Here is a 20,898-nt window from a genome sequence, read left to right on the forward strand (position 1 = left end):
CCAAGGGACGGGAGGGAGGAAAATAATCCGTCAAGTATTACTCAAACCTCCATTTGGATATTTTAATTAGATACATGCGCGAAATCTAATAATTAGCTCAATATTCTTGCTTCCCGATCGCTAAATCTACTCTCCGTACGTTGCAATTTTTGCCCTCTAACCTCTCGTTTGATAGCGAAGGCTATCTAATATGCATATTTATATTCAATGCATTGAGGACAATTGCTTGGTTGTGATGGTTTCAACAAGTTGAATATATTATAAGAAAAGTGATTCTCGAGTCAAAAAGATGATGAAAAAGAGCTTGGTTGGTTGACAAAACAGCGATCGCGTGCCTAATCAACTTAGGAGGTTCCGCCGCCGAAAGAGTGTATTCTCATGCTTGAATGTAATCTTGGTGTGTTTGTGTTTACATTTGAGAGCTTGGATGTGTTCCATATAGATGTTCCTATACAGGAGTTTAAGTGTAAAAATCATTCACATTGACCCGGATTTTGCCTCAAAGAGCTGGTCTTGCATACAAAAAATCTCTCTGTACTGAAGTCTTTACAAATTATTTATTGGCATATTTACGTAGTGAAACTGTCATCGAATCTCTTTTTCTTTCAAAGCCTCTTTCGCCATCATAATTTTTCTCCTAATGTCCACATTAATATGCCCTTTTGATGTAGCGTGTTTTTTGAAGACTTAAAAAAATTAAATGCTTATGTTTTAATGTGTTCCTTATATTATTTCCACTTTTATTCAACTAGAAACCACTTAATCTATTGAGCGCTTTCTCACATGAATAAATATGTACCTATTGCCATGGGGGGTCAAATTTAAATCTATCAGTTATCGAATTAGGAAATATTGAGCGTACAATCTTAGATCTTCGAAATCATTTATTGCTTCGTCCCAAAGGAATGGAAATCCATTTTATTTAGTTTGTTTTTTGTTACAAGAATCAAAATTTTAACATTTGGCCTGCTTAATGATAAGATTTATTACTTTGGTGAAATATTTTGACTGAGGAGTACTAGGGATGCAAATATTTTTTATAAAATTTGAATTTACAAACCAAATGGAATTGCTATGGATATCATGGATTTTATTGAGAGAATAAAAAAAGTAACATTCCATATTCTCAGACAGGAAATGAATCAAGTGACGTATTACGAAAAAGTAAAAAAGAAGAAAGCAGTGCAGAGCACCACATGAAAATATGATGATCAGAATGGCGCCGTCCACAAATTATTGCTCCGAATAACTTGACAGTTTTCAGTTTTCGGTGACGTTTGTTCTATGTTATGCTATTGAGTCAAGTGTGATACATATTGCATCTGAGAAGATATTTCCGGAAATACTGTGTGTTGTTTAATTGATTTTCAGACCGCGACGACTATTCTGGCGGCATCAAGAGACAAAAATGGAAGATTTTAATCGGTCATCTCCTCCAAATGGAGCCTGATGGCCATTTTTGCTATTGAGATGTTTTGGTATTTTATTATTCCTTATTGATTCCCTGATGACTAATATTTATTAGTCATAGGACCTCATGAATGTTATGGTTATATAGGAGTGAAGATGACCAAATGAAGTATTTCATTCATAAATTATCGGCAAGAGATTGTACAATACTGAAGCTACACAAAGCATCAGAGAAAAAAACTCCTTAATTATAATTTAAACTTCAAAATTTAACATTAAGAGCTATGATTCACGTTACTGTTTCTTAGATAACTCTGTATGCATTTAATCCGCGAATCACAAGTATAGCCACACAATCAGTAACGCGATAATGGTACGTCCGTATGATCAAAAAACGTGGATCGAGAATTAAGTAGGTACTCACTGATGTCGCCAGTCGGCATGGGTGGCGGTGGAGGACCCATGGGGCCCATCGGGGGCGGTGGCGGGGGCGGAGGTGGCGGTGGGCCCGCCGGGGGCCCCTTCTCCGGCCTCCCCCTCTGCTGACTCAGCTGCCTCTGGAGCGGCGGTTCGGCTTTCGGTGGCGGCTTCGCCTGCTGGCTGGTCCGCCTCTCCTTATTCCCAGGGAAGCCGTTCTCGACAGGCGCGTCCTCTCGCACTCCCGAGGATCTCCTGTCGGTCTCCTGGCGCTGGAACTTCCCCCTCTGAGGTGCCTCGCTTGCCTCCGTGGGTCTCGACCGGGTGCTCTTGGGTGGGTCCTCTCGCGCATTGCTGTCCACTCTCTGTATCGGTATGACCTTCGCCTTCTTGTCCCCTTGAGGAGTCGCAATGGAGGAGATCAATTCAGTGAGAATGCACCATGCTCGATACGTTTAGTGTAAATAGAGTACGCCCAGAGAATACATCCGTATGTTAGGGAACGGGGATGAGAGGGTGGTGAAACTGAGAGGATTCTGACGGGTGGGAGCGCGGGAGATCCCAATGGCGTAATGTTAAACGCAAAGACTTATCACCACTTAGTTGCCATAATATGAAGGCTCTTTGTGATAATTGGGAAGAAACCTTTTATAATTTAGTATAAAAATAGAGATGCATTGTTTATTCCTCACGGAATGTACATATAGTCTTCATTTATTGACGTCCGATGAGATTGTTGCTGAATTAAAAATGGAGGTCCATGGTAAAAAATGACTTTTACTGGCAATTTTATTCAAATGTTCCGTCTTTTTGAGGCGGGGGTGGATGTTAATATTTTGTTAGCCCTTATAAGGTTGAATACATTTGAGTTTGGACAAAGGTAGAACAAAAGTAGTTGTGGCCATTATTTCACCTAAAGCCTCGGAGTCTTTTCTTGGTGACACCGAAGAACGAAGGGAATCATAGGAAAAAAATGATTTTCACTTTAATGTACGTGGAAGTATTCGATGATTTCTACAGAGAAAAACAGAAAAATGAAGTTCACTTAATGGGTGTTCGGAGACTTGGTTGGATTGCGAGCATGCAAGAGGAAATAGACTAGGTAGAGAAGAAGTATTTGGCAGCGCAGAGAAGTAATTCCAGTGTTATTACCAAATTAAAATGTATTTTTCGAAAAATCAACGACTTGGAAACACTACGCTTCAGCCAAATGGGAGCGTTCGCCAAAAGGAAGTAAAGAGCCGTGTCCGAGGGTACTATTGCCAGGGGAACTATTGCCTTGGAACCCTCCAGATGTTACAACACCAGTCTTGAGAATGTAGTCGCACATTAACACTTATCACTTGAAAGTGTAGTTAGTACGTATTGTGTAACTGGAAACGGTATCAAGACGGTATTTCCGCTGCGATCTGCCCTTATACACCGATAGTTCGTTTGCGCAACAGATGACTGTCTTAAGTATACGTTGGAGAGCGGTGGAGGAATTGGAATAAAAATTCGAATCGGCATAACCGTATAAAATGACTCCATTGTATTTCTCTAGAGAATTTCCTGCATGAAAATGTTTGGCCACTTTCTTGTTTCTATTTTTAATTCATTATATTTTCGGAATTCATATATAACTCTTTCGGTTTAGGGACATCACGTGATGAAAATTTCCACTTCGTAAGTCATATGGGAACTAATAACTTTTTCGATTGAACACAAAAAATCGAAACCATTCATAGTCTCGTATTTCGAGTAATGATTGAATCTTGGAATGCCTGACGTTATTTTCTTGCGTCACATTTTATTGTGCTAATTTTTTTTGGAGTTGCATATTATATCAATGGAAAATAAGTGTTTAGTTCCAACTTATTAAGATTCTAACGTAAAAATTGGACTCCCTACTCTTTGTAATTGTGGCTAAGCATTACCTAATTCATTCTTTCTTTTCAATGCCGTAGAAGGAACAACTTTTCAGTGGTTCATCGTTTAAGAAATGTTCTTGTCAACTACTCTCAGCTATGGAAAAGCAGAAAACTATTCAGCTGGAAAGGTGTTTGATTAATTGAAAGATGAGGTTTTGCTTCCGAATTGGAGCTTGATAGAGTCGGAGATGATCTTCAATAGTATTAGTAGGAGTCTACCCGGTTAGGATAGGTTTTTGATGGACCCAGGCTCTATACACTACTGTATTTCTTAGCCCTATCTAACAATACAAAAAATATTTTCCAATCCAATTCTACATATTAAAATTACTGATAATTTAGCTTTGTATGTATACTTTCTAATTCCCTTCATTCAATCCAAAATTATTATTCTTTTCCTTCTCCTACCTCGCTTTCCTAACATTCTCCCGTCATTTATCGTCTTCAGCATCCCATTGCTTTTCGGTATCTCCTGAATCCACATGTCCTGCCTTCTTCGAATTTCCCAAAACAGCCACCTCTCTTCTTCTACCACACATATAGCCTCAGCATTGGTTTTCCTTTCCATTCATTTTATTTTCCCCGTTTTTCCCCGCACAGGTCTCCCACAAAGGCCTCCAACCCACGCATATCCTCTCAGCTCAACTATCACGTTTCCGAGCCATACAAAACTACGCTCCATATTAAAGTTTTCACCAATCTTCTCTGTATATCATAATTAAAGGTGGCTTTCATAAACTCCCTCCTTTTTGTAAAAACTTCTTCATCTAACACAATCGTTCTTGTGATCACCGCACTAATTTTCCCACCTTTTTCTGAAACCCTGACCAGATAGGTGAGCTATTTCATCTGTTCTAGTTTATGTCCCCTGACTTCAATTTTTACCATAAATTTCCCATTTCCTGAAAACCTAATTATCTTTGTTTCTAATAATTGACTCTCGTTCGATGCCTACCAAACTTATTCTTTAAAAGGATACTTATAAAATGGGCGATTGTGGAACAACAGAACATTCTATCTGATATGGCCAGAATAAGAACTTATTTTTCCTGCAAGAAAAATTGCAGATATAAGCTTAACAGTAGTGTACGAGAGTTGTTTGAATAGTTCTAAGAATCACCACCAGATGTCAGCGCTAGCGCAACGAGTTTCCCGCGTAATAGTAGGTAATCCTTTATGAGTAAACACGTAGCGCGTGAGTACTTCGTACTTCTGTCTTTACTCAGCAGTAATCTATTGATTTTCATTCCATATACAATATCTAAGGTCTAGGAGAATGTTTCGAATTATACAATCATGAAATGTATTTCTATACTTTGTGAAATTTAGATTCCCAAGTGCTCCAGGAGCACATGCGAGTGTCATCATTCGATATGAATAATACTGCGTTAAATATTATCTATGTTCAATACAATAGAGTCACCAATTTTATACATTATGCATGGTGCAGTTTAATCATCTTCATTTCATACTAATTTAAATATTTATTGCCATTTTGCTTGCCATTACATGACTCCAAATGTGTTCTTAAAACGTTAATCATTTTCAAATATTGGTATATGTTTCATATGTATCCCTCTTATCTGTAATCCTTTCCAACAGTATGTGAAGGAATGATAGAAATAGGAAGGAAGACAACGCAAACAAGGAAACAGAGTCAAACAAGGAATCAAAAATATGCCATCCTATCTTATGCCTAAAAGCAATTTAATAGAATCGTGATATAATCGTGAAGACTATACAAGTATCTGAGGCATTACATTAGTTGATATTTATAATGTAACTTTCTCCATTTCTCAAGATATATTTCTAGTATGCTCTTCTCTTACAGTCTTCATGAAAATAACGTGGAAGAACAGGATATTTTGTTTCATGATGATTGTAGAAATGAATTTTTTTTAAGATTTAGAAACGTTGTTGAAAATCGTTATCATGCTTAGAATATTTTCATGTGGAGAATTTATTGCACATGATTGTCAAAAATATTGGGTAATGCATAATAAAAACCAAAAAATATTTTTGAACGTTTAGTGTGAAGGTATTAATAATTGATCCTGATTGGTGTTCAATTTGAAAACTGATTCTATATTTGGAGTTGATAGATAATAATATTAAAATCTTTTCTCTCGATTATGTGAATATTGAGTAAGTCTTCGAATATGAATGTATGCCCCCGCGAAATTCTTCGTAGAATTGATGAAATAAATTCTGAGGACATTAAGTGCTCACCATTTAACGTTAAATATCAAGGACATGACACGTTAGATCTCTGCCAACCATTCGGGGCACCCCGTGACTCTTACCGGGCGAAGCGCTGTCGTCAGCCATCCTGATGGGTATCACTTTGGCTTCTGGCGCGGAAGGTTTCCCGGAGGCCCTCGTCCGCTTCCCATCGCTCTCCGCCGCTGCCTTTCCCTCATCTGGCCTCGCTATTGGGACCACCTTCACCTTCTTCTCGACCCCTGGGGCGGTGGCCTCGGCGCCCTTCGCCGGGGTGCTGTTGTTGGTCGCGCTGCTTCCGGCGGAGGCTTCATCGGCTGCCACCCGGCTCTGCCGCCTCCAAGGCGGGCCCGTGGGCGGGGGTGGAGCCGCGGCATCCGTGTTGTCCTTGACCCAGGGTGGCCGGAAGACGGTGCGCTGGCCGGTGGCCGCGCCTCCGCCACCACCGGCTCCACCTCCCCGTCCGGCGTTCGCGGCGGGCATCTGGTAGATGAAGACCCTGTCGGAGGCAGAGGGGGAGTTGAATGAGTGGGCCTTCCTATTTTTTGCGTGGACGCGGGTCGGAAATAGATACCGTTTCGGATTATGGAATTTGTGACCGCCGCATTACCCTCATACTCCCTTTCCTCACACCTTCGTCCTTTCGCACGTTTCACAAACTTAGCGAAATACTAATATTCATGTAATTCACACATCACCGCGTGGGCTTGCTTTTCAGCCATTAGCCATGCATCCCAGTATCGGCGAAGTTCGATTTATATGCATTAAACTATTATTTGAAGTAATATTCACTTTGAGGATGGTGTGCAAGGAGAAAGTTTACTACACGAGAATAAGACGAAGTATTATATCGTGTCATTCGAAAAAGATAAATATTTACTGGCTATTTTTTGTCATAGTATATTCATTATTTTGTAAAAAAATTGAAAAAGGATAATTATTGTCATCTTGATTGGCCAAGCATTAATTACTCATGTTAAGTTAAAGGAACAATAAACGTGATGATCGCGTAGTAAATGCCTTTAGATGTACTTCCTCGAAAAGCAAGCTATTAAATTTATATGAGAATTAGAATTATTCACAGTAGTTCTCGGATTTAAACATGCATTCAATTGTAAAGATTTTCATCGCCATGTGGTGAATTGATAACAGGAAGGATATAACGATTTTTCATGGTTTTAAGTTTTACAGGATTGGAGCTAGGTGAGAGTTACGGGCAATTTAATTGACTAATTAAAAAAAAAACAAATGGTAATATGTCAAACATTTCGAGGGATTGAAATTATTAAATATTACGAAGAAAATAAATTTTCCTAGCAAATTATATCAACCGTTAAACGTTACAGGAATAGAAAAGTAAATACTTTCATCCTTAAGTTGATACCTTCGATACTAGTAAAAAAACATTGGTGTCGAGGGCAATTGGAGATTAGCGCAAGTTAACAATCTGTAGCTGGATAAAATTGTAATATAATAAACTTTTGGATAAAGTTTAGTATAACGGAGAATCAAAAACATTTCTTGTGTTCAGTCAATTCGATGTTTACCAAAATCGCCGAAATTTCAACTGACGATGTTATTTTAAAGTTACTCTTGCATCATTCAAACTGAAACACTTCAACAATTATTTCATAACTCTTTTAAAATCTTCTTTTAGGATTTCTTTTACTAAAACAGGCTAAATTAGGGTAGTTTCCACGTTTTCAGCTAGGCGAAACGGTGAAGGTTCTTTCATACCGATGAACATTTATGAGAGATGGGGCAAGACCTGGTCAGTATCTGATTTTTACCCAAAATCCTCGACCATTTTTGCAGCAGAAAAGCCGTTTTATTACTCAATTCAGGCTCAGCAACATAAATTAGGTTGAATCAAAATAATATCCTTGCATGTCAAAATTTACGCTCCAAGTTTTCCGCAAGTTCCACAGCCACCTTAAATTGAGACAGTCAAAGAAAATCACGAAAAAAGAACACGCGATTTCATTCATTTATATTTATGAAGATACGTCAATTCTGTATCTAAATAACTTTTATTTTCTAATCTGTAATGTTGGAAACATTGGCAAGGTTTTTCTCCATCGCATTCGATAAATGTACAACACAACAAGCATTTTTGTTACCTTCTACGACAAGAGTGATCAAACCGAAGTTTGCTTTAATACGTGTAAGTTGAGCTAACCTCGTTCTAAGCTCTATGCGTATAAAATGTAAATTAAAAAATTGGAACTAATGCCGTCTATTCTCTAGAAAATTTCTCCCATGATCCGAACTTTGGGGTGACTGATTAATTTTCAAAGGATTAAGAAATATCCAAATCCGAGGGAAAAAGAGAGAGGTTGGGCAATGTGGCGTGTGTCTTAAAATAGTGCCTAAGACTTCCCCCTTCCGCTAGATATTGGGTTTTTCACAAGCTCTTCATTTCTTTCCGTCAGAGGAGGCGAGAAGTTTGAATGAGTGTTTTACTTTGTTAAAGTATGGTGCAACCATTTCCAGAACTGAAAGTGCTTTGAGTTTTGGCTAGTGTGAGATGAATGGATCTAATTATATAAATAGACGGACTGTGAGAAGACATTTTTGGCAAACACTTGGTATCTGGGTTGATCCGGAGACACGTAAATTTGTATTTTGTTAGAGATCTCTCATTCATTAGCCACGAATCATTTGCTCCATTTTTCAAACTGAAGTAAACAATATTAAGACACACAGCTGAGTCTTTGAATGCTGAAAACCAACTCTTTCAAATGATCTTTTGCCCTGGCTGTAAAATATTTATTTTTTCTTTTAAAACATTATGCCGAACAGGTTTAAGTGGGAGTGCGATTAACTCACAGATTTTAAAACATTATGATAAAAATATTTCTTCAGTAGTTGTATAGTATGATGATTCCATTATCATTTTGTTTGTTAGAATTGGATCAATTTTTTCCTAGCTGAATAAATTTCCAATAAGTTCAACAATCGATGAGCAGTGTTTCTTTTAAAATAGTCATTGAAAGAAAGGAGTGATATTTTCACCTTAAAAAAGCAGCTGACTCATATAATAACTTTTCACGTAACCTCATCAATGATAGGCAATGCTGAGCTGAATTCTTTTTTCTTTTGTGAAATCGTGGTGAGTTGATGGGTTTAAGCTCAATGGAAATGCTAAACACTGAGGTAAAGAAAAAGAAAAAGTCGAAGACTCACAGTTATCCATACTACGCTATGAAAACGTGAACCGCAACCCCGAATGATAAGGAATATATAAACAGCTGAATAAATTGAACATTTTATTGCTAATTTTTACCGTACGTTGCTTGAATTTATAATTTTCTTGATGAATGCATGCGAAATGAGACTGAGTTTTATGTGCCTATTTATATAAATTGTGTTATCCGCGGCATTGTTTGTCATAATTAAGTATCTACGTTGAGGGAATAATCTCCTGCTGCGTATAAATTTTGCAAATGGATCGATCGAACAACGATGAGTATTAACCAGTAATTAGCACATATTAATCTCCCTTATAAAATATTACGGTTCCTTTGGAGAGTAAAAAGTAATAAGATTAATAATAGGCCACGGTGACCTTCAATAATATAAAAAATAAAAAGCGAAAATTGCATAAGGTGAAGTAAATCTGACGACGTAACATTTCCTTAGTCTGGTAATTGTAATATTTTCTTCCTCAATGGTATTGATGTGTTGGTGTTGAGACAATAATATCCTCTCTCTTCTTAAGCAATTGCATTATGTCGTATTAACCTTGAATCGATACCTCTTCCCTTTGTGAAAAACAGCATGCGACCATTGGCAAAAGACTTTTCATTCGCGTGACAGTAACCCCTGAGAAATTCTCAGTATGATTACCAAGTATTTTGGACGAGCAAGCTGAATGGTTATTTCATAATATCAACGAGGAATATTACTTTGACTAAAACTGGAAAAGTATTCGACATTTCATGTTGAGTAATTATTGGCAATATCAGTAAATATAGCCAATTAGATATATCAGTTATAAAATTGACTATGTATGAGCATATTTTAAACTATCCTTTCGTTTTCAGGTGAATGTGTGTATATGGTGAAAATCATGGCGATTATAAGTCAATAAAACATGAAAGGATTAATTCTTCTAATCCGCCTTGAACTAGCAATGAAATCAGCACCTAATTAGTGACTATCAATTTCCTCCTTCAATTTAATTTCTATTTTTACAGCCGTGAAGCTTAGCTTTGCTACAGAGTGTGAAAGTCTCCTTTCCTTTCTGTAGTTAATTCAAGACTAAAAGATGTTAAACGATTAAACAGAGGTTTCGGTTTGAAAGTCTGTTTAAGACGCTAATTGTATAACATGCTCACCATTTTCAGCCTATTATTCTTCATCGATAGCTTCAACATAGATATAGTTAAAAAATATAAAAGCGTAAGATATGCATGCACTCATTTACAAGACGAAAATAAAGACGATTTGGTCTGAAAGACGACGCTGCAGTCGATCATATCGGCGGGAACCCAATTGTTGGCCTTCCCGCGCGCGAACCAGTCTGTAACCCAACCCCTTGCTCACTCATGGCGGTAGAGAGAGGCTCGATTCTTGTGTTTCTCGCAGAAGCGCTCTCTCGCGCAATGCCGGTCTATGCAAGGCAAGGGACGCGGTATTTTTGGGCTCTGGCGTGGGGAGCGAAGGAATTCCTCGCGGGATCGCCTCCGTCATCAAATGCGTTTCTCTTATTTCCTCCCCCCACCCGAACGGGGTTGGGGTGGGGGGTTAGTGTTAGGGAGAGGATGGCGAAGTAGGGAAGGGGGACGGGCTGGATGGAGGGTGGTGCTCGAGATGGAGTCTTCCCTCGTCAGTTTCCACCGCGAGGCAAGCAAAGCGGCTGGGGAGAGTGCTTGGCCTGGCATTCGCCCTTCGCCCTCGTTAGAAACAGGAATCCCGCCCGCCCCTGGTGACGCAACGCCGTTGGCCCGACAGTTGATTTCCCTCGAATTTCCATGGTAGAGTTAGATGCCCAAGCCTTTACCTTGGAGCAGAATGGAGGGTAATGTACAATCGGTTGTCGCTTCAAATCTATGTATTCAGGTCCCGCGGTACTGTTTTCAGCCAATCGGCGAGTTGGTTGTTGTAACTTACTTTCCTTCTACCCCGAGAAAACCTTATCGCATATCGCCCATATGGTGGAAAGAGAAATGAAGCGGGTTTTTATGTCATGAGTTAATGCCAAATTACGTATACGTTGGCTCAGTAATTCCTCACCTATTAAATCCGAGACCACAACGGGGCTAAGGTCATCCATTAAAAGATTAAGAAGATTTAATGGCACAAATGAAGCTCTATTTGGTGCCAAAATATCCCGCGCTTCTTTGAATCGGATTATTTTTCGAATGCAATATTATTTTTCCTCTAGATATTCCTTTCAAAGCCGCAAAGGACATTGTTAGCAATTTTTTTACATTTTCGCAAGCATTTCCTAAATGATGAAAACACAGTCGCTCCCGTGCATTAAAATACTTGGCGGGTCTAATTTGGCAAATTATATTATAGAATGCAGTTCAGAAAATAGCTGATTTTTCAATCAATTTTATGCAAAAGAAAACTGATTGATAGACTGTGCGTTGACACCCAGCAGAATGGCGATTTAAGCATTCTCACAGGAGGCGTGATAATTATGTATTCAGATCCTTATATTTCAGATAGTCCATTCGGCCTAGATCCTCCGTAATGAGCATGTAATGTGTTGTTTTATCGACTCGGCGAGGTTTTTTCCTGTCTCCCAAGACTGATCTGTGCTTCCTAATATTCTCCCGTCTATGTGGACCTTTTTTCCAATATAATATAATGGGTGAAATATATTATTGCTCTAATTTGCCTAACTCTTTGATTCGGCCGTCAAAATATTTGGTTGCGGAAATATGAAGATAGGTCAGGGGCTTGTTGATAGAAGAGTAAGGTCAAACAAAAATGTTTATTTTCTGGTTGCATGAACACATTTTCTTTACAGTAGACCTCCGTACGTCGATGGGGATGAATACGCACATTCTATGAATGTAACATTCGTGTATCAATGTATCTCTTTGGAAAGCATCATAAATAGTGAATATGGTAAACGAAGTATTTTATATTTTCATATCATTTTATACTATTTGCGCTCTTAAATTCGGAATCATTTTGCACCTCATAAAACTTTTCCAAGAACAACAAAAAATCCGTTTTCTTGCATTAAGAATACGCATTTGACTTAATTCCTCGCGAATGTTTCGTGCATGCGTCTCGAGTTATTCTAGTCTGTCGTGGGCGGTGCTTTGGAAGTGGGCGAGATAACGTAGGTACCACTGGGAGGGGAGGGAGGGAAGGAGGGGAACTAGGATGGGGCGATCGTCATTTGTCCGTTCCTTGCCAAGCCGAGGGACCGCCAAAAGTGTAGGTTTTTTTAAGGGCAGTAAATATTCATACGCAGCCACAAGCCGTGCCACAAATTTTATAACTAAATGTGTGAAGAGTCTGACGGTTTCCAAAATACCACCGTCTCTTCGATTTGCGATTTCTTCTTTTTTGTGTGTGTGGCCGTTTGCCGAAAAGGGGGGAGGGGACGAAATCATTGCGACGATGACGGGGAGTGAGGATGTCGTCAACGAATTTTTTTCTGCTTTGCAATATCAAACTTCCTCCGATTGAAGGATATGAAATGATGTTCAACGGAGTTAACCGCCACTGTGCTTTTATTCTCACCTCGCACAGAGGGGATGAGGGTAAGCATTTTCGTAACAGCGCTTCATATCCACGGAGAAAGACATCCGTTTGGTATTATTCTATTCGGTTTTTGATTGGACCACTGTTCATGTTTAACTGTTTGACAAATGCCGTCATAATTCTTCAAATGTTTGATGTAATGGACATTTATTTAACAAAATAATGATTTAGGTCTCTTTTTCGTACTGGTATATTTTAAATCATTATGCTATTAAATACATTTGCGTTACAAATTCCAAAGAAACTGCGGGAGATGCCGCAACAGTAACTTATAACGGAGTTATCCGCTAATGTGCATTTCAATGCAACAATTTCAGAGTGTAAAAATCATTCACCTTGACTGGGATCTAGTTCCTGACATCTTGTTCCTTTAAAATCCCCAAATTTTCAGAGTTTAAGTGGACGCCTCGATAGCTTAAGTGGCCAAAGCACTTGACCGGATATTGAGGGATCTGGGTTCGGATCCCAGTCAAGGTGAAGGATTTTTACACTCTGAAATTGTTGCATTGACATTTGCGTTACATCTGGATCCTTCATGGCACCCGTTACGTGCCTATACCCAATCGCTGTGTGACGTCGTTTCTGATTTTAAGGATACCAATAATCAAAGAGTCGTTTTTATTATTATGGGGTAACTTGTCTAAAACTATTCCACTATAGTAATATGTAACATATTTGATAGTACACCATGCTGAAAAAATGTTCTTTTCCAAAAATCCATGGGAGTAACTCAAGAGTAAATATTAATCCCCATCCTAGTATTATTAAGAGTCTGCTGTTATTTACGCGGTTTCCGGACATATTGTAATGATGACAATTGCATCCTATAAGAATTTATTCTGATCGACTAGATTCGACATTTGGTTCCATAATAAATTGATAGTGCGTTATCCAACTATGAATGTCTAATGAGCTTTCTATGTTCCTGGGAGAGTCTCTAAATGAAATTATGATGTGCTGCGTCAGAAAAAAGTTCTTATAATTAACGATTTTCTGGTTTTAAAATAAATACATGTGGCTCTTGAATGGGCTGCTTTCGTTGCGAGTTAAATGGGGGAATTCAATGGATACCAATTTTACTGCGGGGCATTTGATTACGAATCGAGATAAGTACACTCAAAGCGCGACGTACTTAGATACGACAACTGATATTTTCGCGTGAAATTGGGGCGAGAGAGTTTTAGCAGTGTTTGTAGAAGGGGTTGAATGAGGGCCACCTGTGAGCCCTCCTAGCACGGGGGCTAACAGAGTGTGGGGGGGAGGGGCGACGACTACCATTCCGGACGACTTGGACAGACGAGTGGGGGGCTCAGAGGGAGAAAATGAATGGCCGTTAGGGGCTGCGTTAACACCATTATGATACGTGAACTGCGCGTGCGCGTGTTTTCTTGCGTGTCCAACGGAGACGTGCGTAAAATGGGATGAGGGGCAGACGCGGCTGGGCTTTCTCAAATTTTGTGGGCAATTGAATGTCGTAACATTCCACGGTCGACGCCCTCTTGCGATGCTAGATGTGAACGCGGTTTCCAAATGTTTGTAGTCACATACCGAAAAATATTTGGTTTCCACGCGTACAGAAGACTTTTTTTTCTTGCGAAACCAATCCAACCTGGTTCACGTACTGGTATTTACTAATGCCACCGTACGAAGAGATGACGACGAATATCGAATATATTTATTCGATTTTATATTCTATCATTGTATTTCACTGCTTGTTTCAATACTTTAAACTTTGTAGCCTCCGCCATTGAAAAATGGCGGCAAAATGTTTGCGAGAGTAACCAAGTTATTTTTGCCCGTGAAAATCAACACAGCAATTCTTGGTAGTGACTGAAGGAATGGTCGAAGGCGCGGAAGCATCCTGGATCTTTCCGTTTTCGCAGTGGCCTGCAGCCAACTGGCTCTATCGGTTTTTTATCAATTTTGTCTCATATATGCCAACACGGATTAATATTTTTATAGGCACCCTCGCTAAAAGCACTGCAGACCCTAATTTTGTGAATAACTTCCTTCATGCCAATAAAGGACCTCAAATGATGCAGACATGTATACAGCTTTTATTATATGTATGTATTTTTATCTCTTAGAAATTTGAACAAAGTAACCTAAATCGCTTGTCGGATTGCAATTTCTAGTGAGCATAGGAAAAATTTGATTTCTGAATGTCAGGAGAACATCATAAGGGGAAGGTTATGGGCTTTTGTCACCAAATATCTCGTCTTAATCTGAATTAAGGCACTTGCGGTTGGTTGATATGAACACTGGGCTTCTGAGGTACCCAGTCCCCAACATTTAACAGTTTACGGTCGATATCTACTCGAGACTTGGAGCACAAAGATACTTGCAACATGGATAATTTTAGCCTGCGTTATGGGGCAACAAAGGTTTAAGTAGGATAATCGGGTAACCGGATTAACAGCATGCTCATACGTGTTGCCCAAAACGAGTTTCCCAAACCCAAACGAGCCCCACCATTGACAGTTACTTCAATATCAATGAAAAATATTCAGTTCTAAACAATTTGGCACTAAGAGCTTCTCCTTAGATAGCAATTTACCCACTTGTCTTGAGATGGCTGATGGCATTTTTATAATATGCGTGAACATATTAAACAGTGATAAGATATCTAGTGCAAGGAATTCACACCGGTAAAATTGAATACAAGTATTGAACCTGAAGAATATAAGAGAGAGCTATTGAATTTGGAAATAAGTTTATTCAAGGCAGCTTTTGCGTGAAATATATTGTGTACTGGGACACTTCTAATGATAAACCCCTTATGTACCAGAAAATATGTATTTATAAATATCTCCGAGAATGGGATACAGAGAAAGTGCTTAATCCTCTTTATAGAGGCATTTGGACGTAATCGGAACACACCAGTAAGGGGAATTCCCATTCGTTCGCTTCCTGCGCACTGTTTTGAAACTTGCTTCGGGCGAGCCAAATAACCCCATTTCCGAGGGAAAAGAAAATAAAAAGACGATCAAATAGTGGTGAACTTAATTTCTTGTGTAAGAAATGTCTGAACGGGAATGGGAGATCTAAATCTGGTTTGTGTGCCACCGAAAGACATCAGGAGACGATCTCTTTTATTTTCTGCGATGAAAACTTTCCTGGATTCAGTATTCAGCCATATTTCGAGGCTTCTCTTCGCCATTAGAGGAGAGTACTGACTATGTAGGGAAACCGCTAAAGAATAATCCGCAAATAACTATGGCAGGGATGCTCAGACTTAGTGCGGGAATCGTCGTCAATTTTTTATGCAATGTGGATATCTGCAAAGTTGATTGCGATAAGGAACGACCAATTTGGAGAAAATATAAAAACAATTTTATGGCGATTGCCCTCAAATGTCATCATATGAGATAGCGATAGAAACCTGGAGCAACCCTGTTTCAGTGTTTTAATGCAGTTATTATATTTTATAGAGGGATGAGAGCGATGAAAATCACCACCCAAATTTAATTTCAAGGATATGCTGGTCAATGAACGTATTCTTTCTCCAAAAATAAATTCGTCTTGTATCGCAGATTGATGCATCAAAAAGAACTATTATATAGCTCACATCCTGCAAGCCAATATTATAGTTTTATTTGTTTCTTTATTATAAATATATATATATATATATATGCATCTGTATGACATACATATATATATATATAGAAAATATATGAATATATATTCATATTCAACACTCTACGCTCATTCAACGCTCTACTCACTGGACTACCGCGACCGGTAGTCCAGTGAGTAGAGCGTTGGACTGCTGACCGGAGGGTCCCGGGTGCGATTCCCGGGCAAGGCACTCTGGGCACCTGCAGCTCCACCCAAGCTAAGTGATTTTTCGGGTACCAGATCTTCCTGGGAAACCATAACCGGCACAGCGAAAGGAACTGACCCCCCTACCCTGATGTGTGACTTTCACACGCCGTCGGGCTTAGTACTGGGTGAACTCTACCATCAGCTACTAAACCGACCTTCGGGTTGATTACTGTGTTTATGGTTTTATATATATATATATATATATATATATATATATATATACATATATATAATATATATGTATATGTATATATATATATGTATATATATATATATATATATATATATATATACATATATATATATATATATATATATATATATATATATATATATATATATAATATATATGTATGTGTGTGTGTACACATTAGTTTAATTGCAAATTAGTACTGGCTTGCAGAATGTGAACTGATTAATAGTCTTACATCATGTATATTAGTATGACAGTACACTTACACATACATTATACATATATATATATTTGTATAATGTATGTGTAAATGTACTGTCATACTATATATATATTATATATATATATATTATATACTGTATATACCTGAAGATTTTGCGCTGTGTGTTATATATATATATATATATATATATATATATATATATATATATATATATATATATATATATATATATATATGCATACATTCAAACACGAAATCCCGCCAAACGGCGAACAAATACTCATTTACATAGAAACAGATTGATTATTTTCTAAGATAATTTTTACGAATGCTAGTATCGCAAAAAAAGTGGCTCGGATAGGTCACCGAAAATTTATCTTCGTCTATTCAGCATTTACATGAATGTTTTCCATGGAATCGAGATTTTTAACGAAGATATGTGTGTGATCCATGTCCATTAATATGAATTATATGGAATTTTATTGTATAAGCCATTTCAAATTTCTAATAATCAATTTTCAGGCAAAAATTAATAATATTTTCATTCTAGAAGTGTGCGTTGTGCCGCGTTGACTCTTTTCTCCTAAGAATTGAACTTTAAAAACTGTAGTTGTCTCTATGCATGGTATTCGTTAATTCGTTTTTATAATATCCAATTAAACAATATTTTTACACTGCGGTAACATTTTTGGCAAGAAATAAACGCAACAATTTTTTCATACTCTTTTTATTGATAAAAAATATTCCAAATCACGTTCAAATAGGACATTTAAGTATGACTTGGAAAAGAGCTGGTTGCCCTTTTTGCGTTCCCTGAAAATCTCTGAGAATTATTATGACTAATAGTATCATATGGAAATCATAACTCACTCTTACCATGGCGTGGGACAACTGTGGATACAGCAATCACTGAACGAAAAACATGTCTTTGGTAGCTTGAATCTTTCTTCCAGATCATCATTCCATTCATACTAGTATTTCCAGTATTTGAGCCAAGCATCACGTATAAAGCTAACAAATCTCTTATAAATGTCCGCAACTGCTTTACCAGACTAATTGTGACTCGGCAAATTCGTATTTTATGGATGCATTCATCGGAAAAAAATGTAAGGACCGCGGCGTGTCAATGAGGGAGCCCACCCCGCATCAAACCGTCACCTTTGGCAAAAGTTTTCCCCTTCGTCTTGCCCTACTCCCCCACGCCGATGAAAGTTTCCAAATTGGCTCCGCTCCAGAAAAAAAATATCCGTTTTGTTTATCCCGACATTTACGCCACAGTGATAGTCGTATCCAGGGAGGACTTGAGAAAGATTCGTCGATGCTTGGGCGCTGATGCATCCTGTAGGCTATCGAAGAATTGGGTTTTGCGATTTTCTTAATGGTTGATGAGTGATGCGGAAATAGACTTGAAAAAATATTTGCATTCGAATTAGCAACAGCTATCTCCCGTCAGAACCTACCCCAACAGAAAAATGTAGCATGGTTCAAATAGATGATTCTGGTTTTTCGTTTATCTTGAGAAAAAATATATTCCATCAGGGAATTATCTACTCGACGACTAATATTTATACTCTATTGCTCACTCCTCTTCGTATATTTCTTCCACAAGAAAGACTATCCTTTTGGCCGGCTCAAGGGCTAACATCTCGATAAGTATTCACTCGGAGTAAAAACAACTCTTTTCCTTTCATTTGATCACAAAAGAAACTAAAAGATATCAATTTCATTTCCACATTCCATATACAACAGGGAACTGGCCCCCCCCCTACTCTGATGTGTGAATTTCACACGCCGTCGGGCTTAGTACTGGGTGGTCTACTACGATCACCTTCCAAACCGACCTTCGGGTTGATTGCTACGTTTATGGTTTATTCCATATCCAGGTTGGGCTATTCATATTCAGGTTTATTCCATCTAGATATCTTGGTTAGATTAAAAAAAATTAATTTCCGTTTTTATTCTGCTTATTTAGGATTCTCTTAATTCTGTATTCAGGGCAATTGAAAAATACACATTTCCTTAAACATGGAGTCGTCGAAATTTCAAAGTTTGATAATTCAAGAGATTTTAATTTTCGATTGAAAATAAATATACTTGATTGGATTTTGAGCTCTTGGATGGCAGTTTGTGTATGATTACAAACTGAACTTATTAATGACTCAGAAATATTGAATGGATATTTTTGTTCTATTATAGAAATTTTTACGTTCTGCTATTACTGGAGCAAGAACATGATCGAACAAAATAATGGATTTATATTATGATACAAAGAATTGGAGACGAATTATGAATGGTAAGAATAATTGGAAGATAGCCGAAAAATGAAATTGCGTTCTGGATTGGTGTACTCAGTGATTAAGGTCTTGTTGACATCACTCACCAATTAAAAGTGAAGCAAACAAATTTATACTGAGGGTATGGATAGTTTTGGAACAGAATGACTTAAAATGTTAACGCAACCACGACTAAAGGGATCATATTAAAATCCGAATGATATTTTTATAATTCAATATTCCCGATGTGCCAATTTTCCCCGCCCTTTTTTCGAAAATGGACCGAAGAAAGTTGGGGCTATTTTATTTCCGACTTCTTGATGATTCCCGTTCAGAAATGACGAGGCTGCCGTCTCGTTCACGCCTGTTTTGCCAGCGCCTGAGTGGTCTGCGGGTGGGTGTGGGAAAAAACTACTTTGGGCGAATGACGAAGAGCTTGTGGGCTTGCGTTCTTGAAGAGAAGAGACTGCCTCGCGCGCCAGGAAGGGCGCAGATCGTTTAGCGGATAATATGGGAATGTTTGAAGTCTTGTGCCATGAATTTGAGGTACATTTAGTTTGTTTGCCAAATGTAAAAAAAACAGCAGGTGCTATTAAAAGAAAGAATAAACCAAATTGAAAATAGACTTTTCAACACATTTTGACAAATGATCTATCCAAAAACTGTCGGAGCATATTAATATCCCTGTTATGTAGGATAAGAACCGGTGCAAGTTTTCACTAAAATTTTAGTTGGATTAGTTTCATATTCGCATTTAAGTAAGTCGTCGAAATGAAAAATGGAGATGAAATAAATCCATTAAGAGACACATTGAGACAGTAATTTAATTTTAACTCTGTTTTAACAGCGTATTGATTCTCTGTTCACCTTAACGCAAATGTAATTGAGATTTACGGAATCTTATCTAATGAATTTGACCGCACTTCGTTTTAAAAGTAATGTCTATTCTCATTATAATTCATTTGCACGAGTACCGTTATTTCATCTTTACGGAGAATTGTTTCGCATTCTATTTAAAAGTTTTCTGAATCTTTAAAAAATATACTGCAAGGTTTCTGGTAAAATTGAGTTCATTTTTACGTAGCTATTGTGAATGACTGAAGCACACACAAGCCACAAAACACCGAAAACAAAACCTTGTCTATTGCACGTGGAAATAAGTTTGGTATCTAAGATTAAAATCTATTAACGCCTGTTATGCCTCGAACCTTGGGCTTGTTTCTCATAATTTGCGCGTAAAATTCACAAGTTTTCATAGTTTGATCTCCCAAATATTTCTGTTAACTACGATTATTTGATATCACTTCCACTTGTTGTGCAACAGATGTCAACATTCATAAATTGGAGATCACATTTGTAAGAGAATATTTAAATTAAATTTATCTTAGAGAAGCAGCTCATATAATAACATTCCATCAAGTTCAAATCGTAGTAGAGTAATGATGTATGAATAAATATATTTGTATATGTTATAAACATACACACACGTGTATATATATATATGTATGTATATATATATATATATATATATATATATATATATATATATATATATATATATATATATATATACACATATATATTCGAAATGGAACGCTCTTCGGTGACGAACAAATACATAAAAACACAGATGTAGATTTTTAAAACATAGAAACACAGAGGAAGGACAATCACATATGTCGATTCTGATGACGA

At 37.8% G+C, this 20,898-nt stretch overlaps 1 protein-coding gene across 2 annotated transcripts in view; it reads right to left on the reverse strand.

Annotated features, from left to right (window-relative positions):
• LOC139694450 (calponin homology domain-containing protein DDB_G0272472-like) overlaps positions 1–20,898 on the reverse strand; it is a 59,939-nt gene that overhangs the window by 22,517 nt on the left and 16,524 nt on the right. For both annotated transcript variants that reach the window (XM_071593042.1, XM_071593041.1), the window contains 2 exons: positions 6,041–6,456; positions 1,835–2,224 (listed from right to left, as the gene is read on the reverse strand). In XM_071593042.1, the coding sequence (XP_071449143.1) occupies positions 1,835–2,224; positions 6,041–6,440 (790 nt within the window). In that variant the 5' untranslated portion in view covers positions 6,441–6,456. The remainder of the gene's footprint in view (positions 1–1,834; positions 2,225–6,040; positions 6,457–20,898) is intronic.

The sequence above is a fragment of the Hetaerina americana genome, unplaced genomic scaffold (genome assembly GCF_022747635.1).
Source record: "Hetaerina americana unplaced genomic scaffold, ioHetAmer1.1.p SCAF_5, whole genome shotgun sequence".
Taxonomy (NCBI): Eukaryota; Metazoa; Arthropoda; class Insecta; order Odonata; family Calopterygidae; genus Hetaerina; species Hetaerina americana.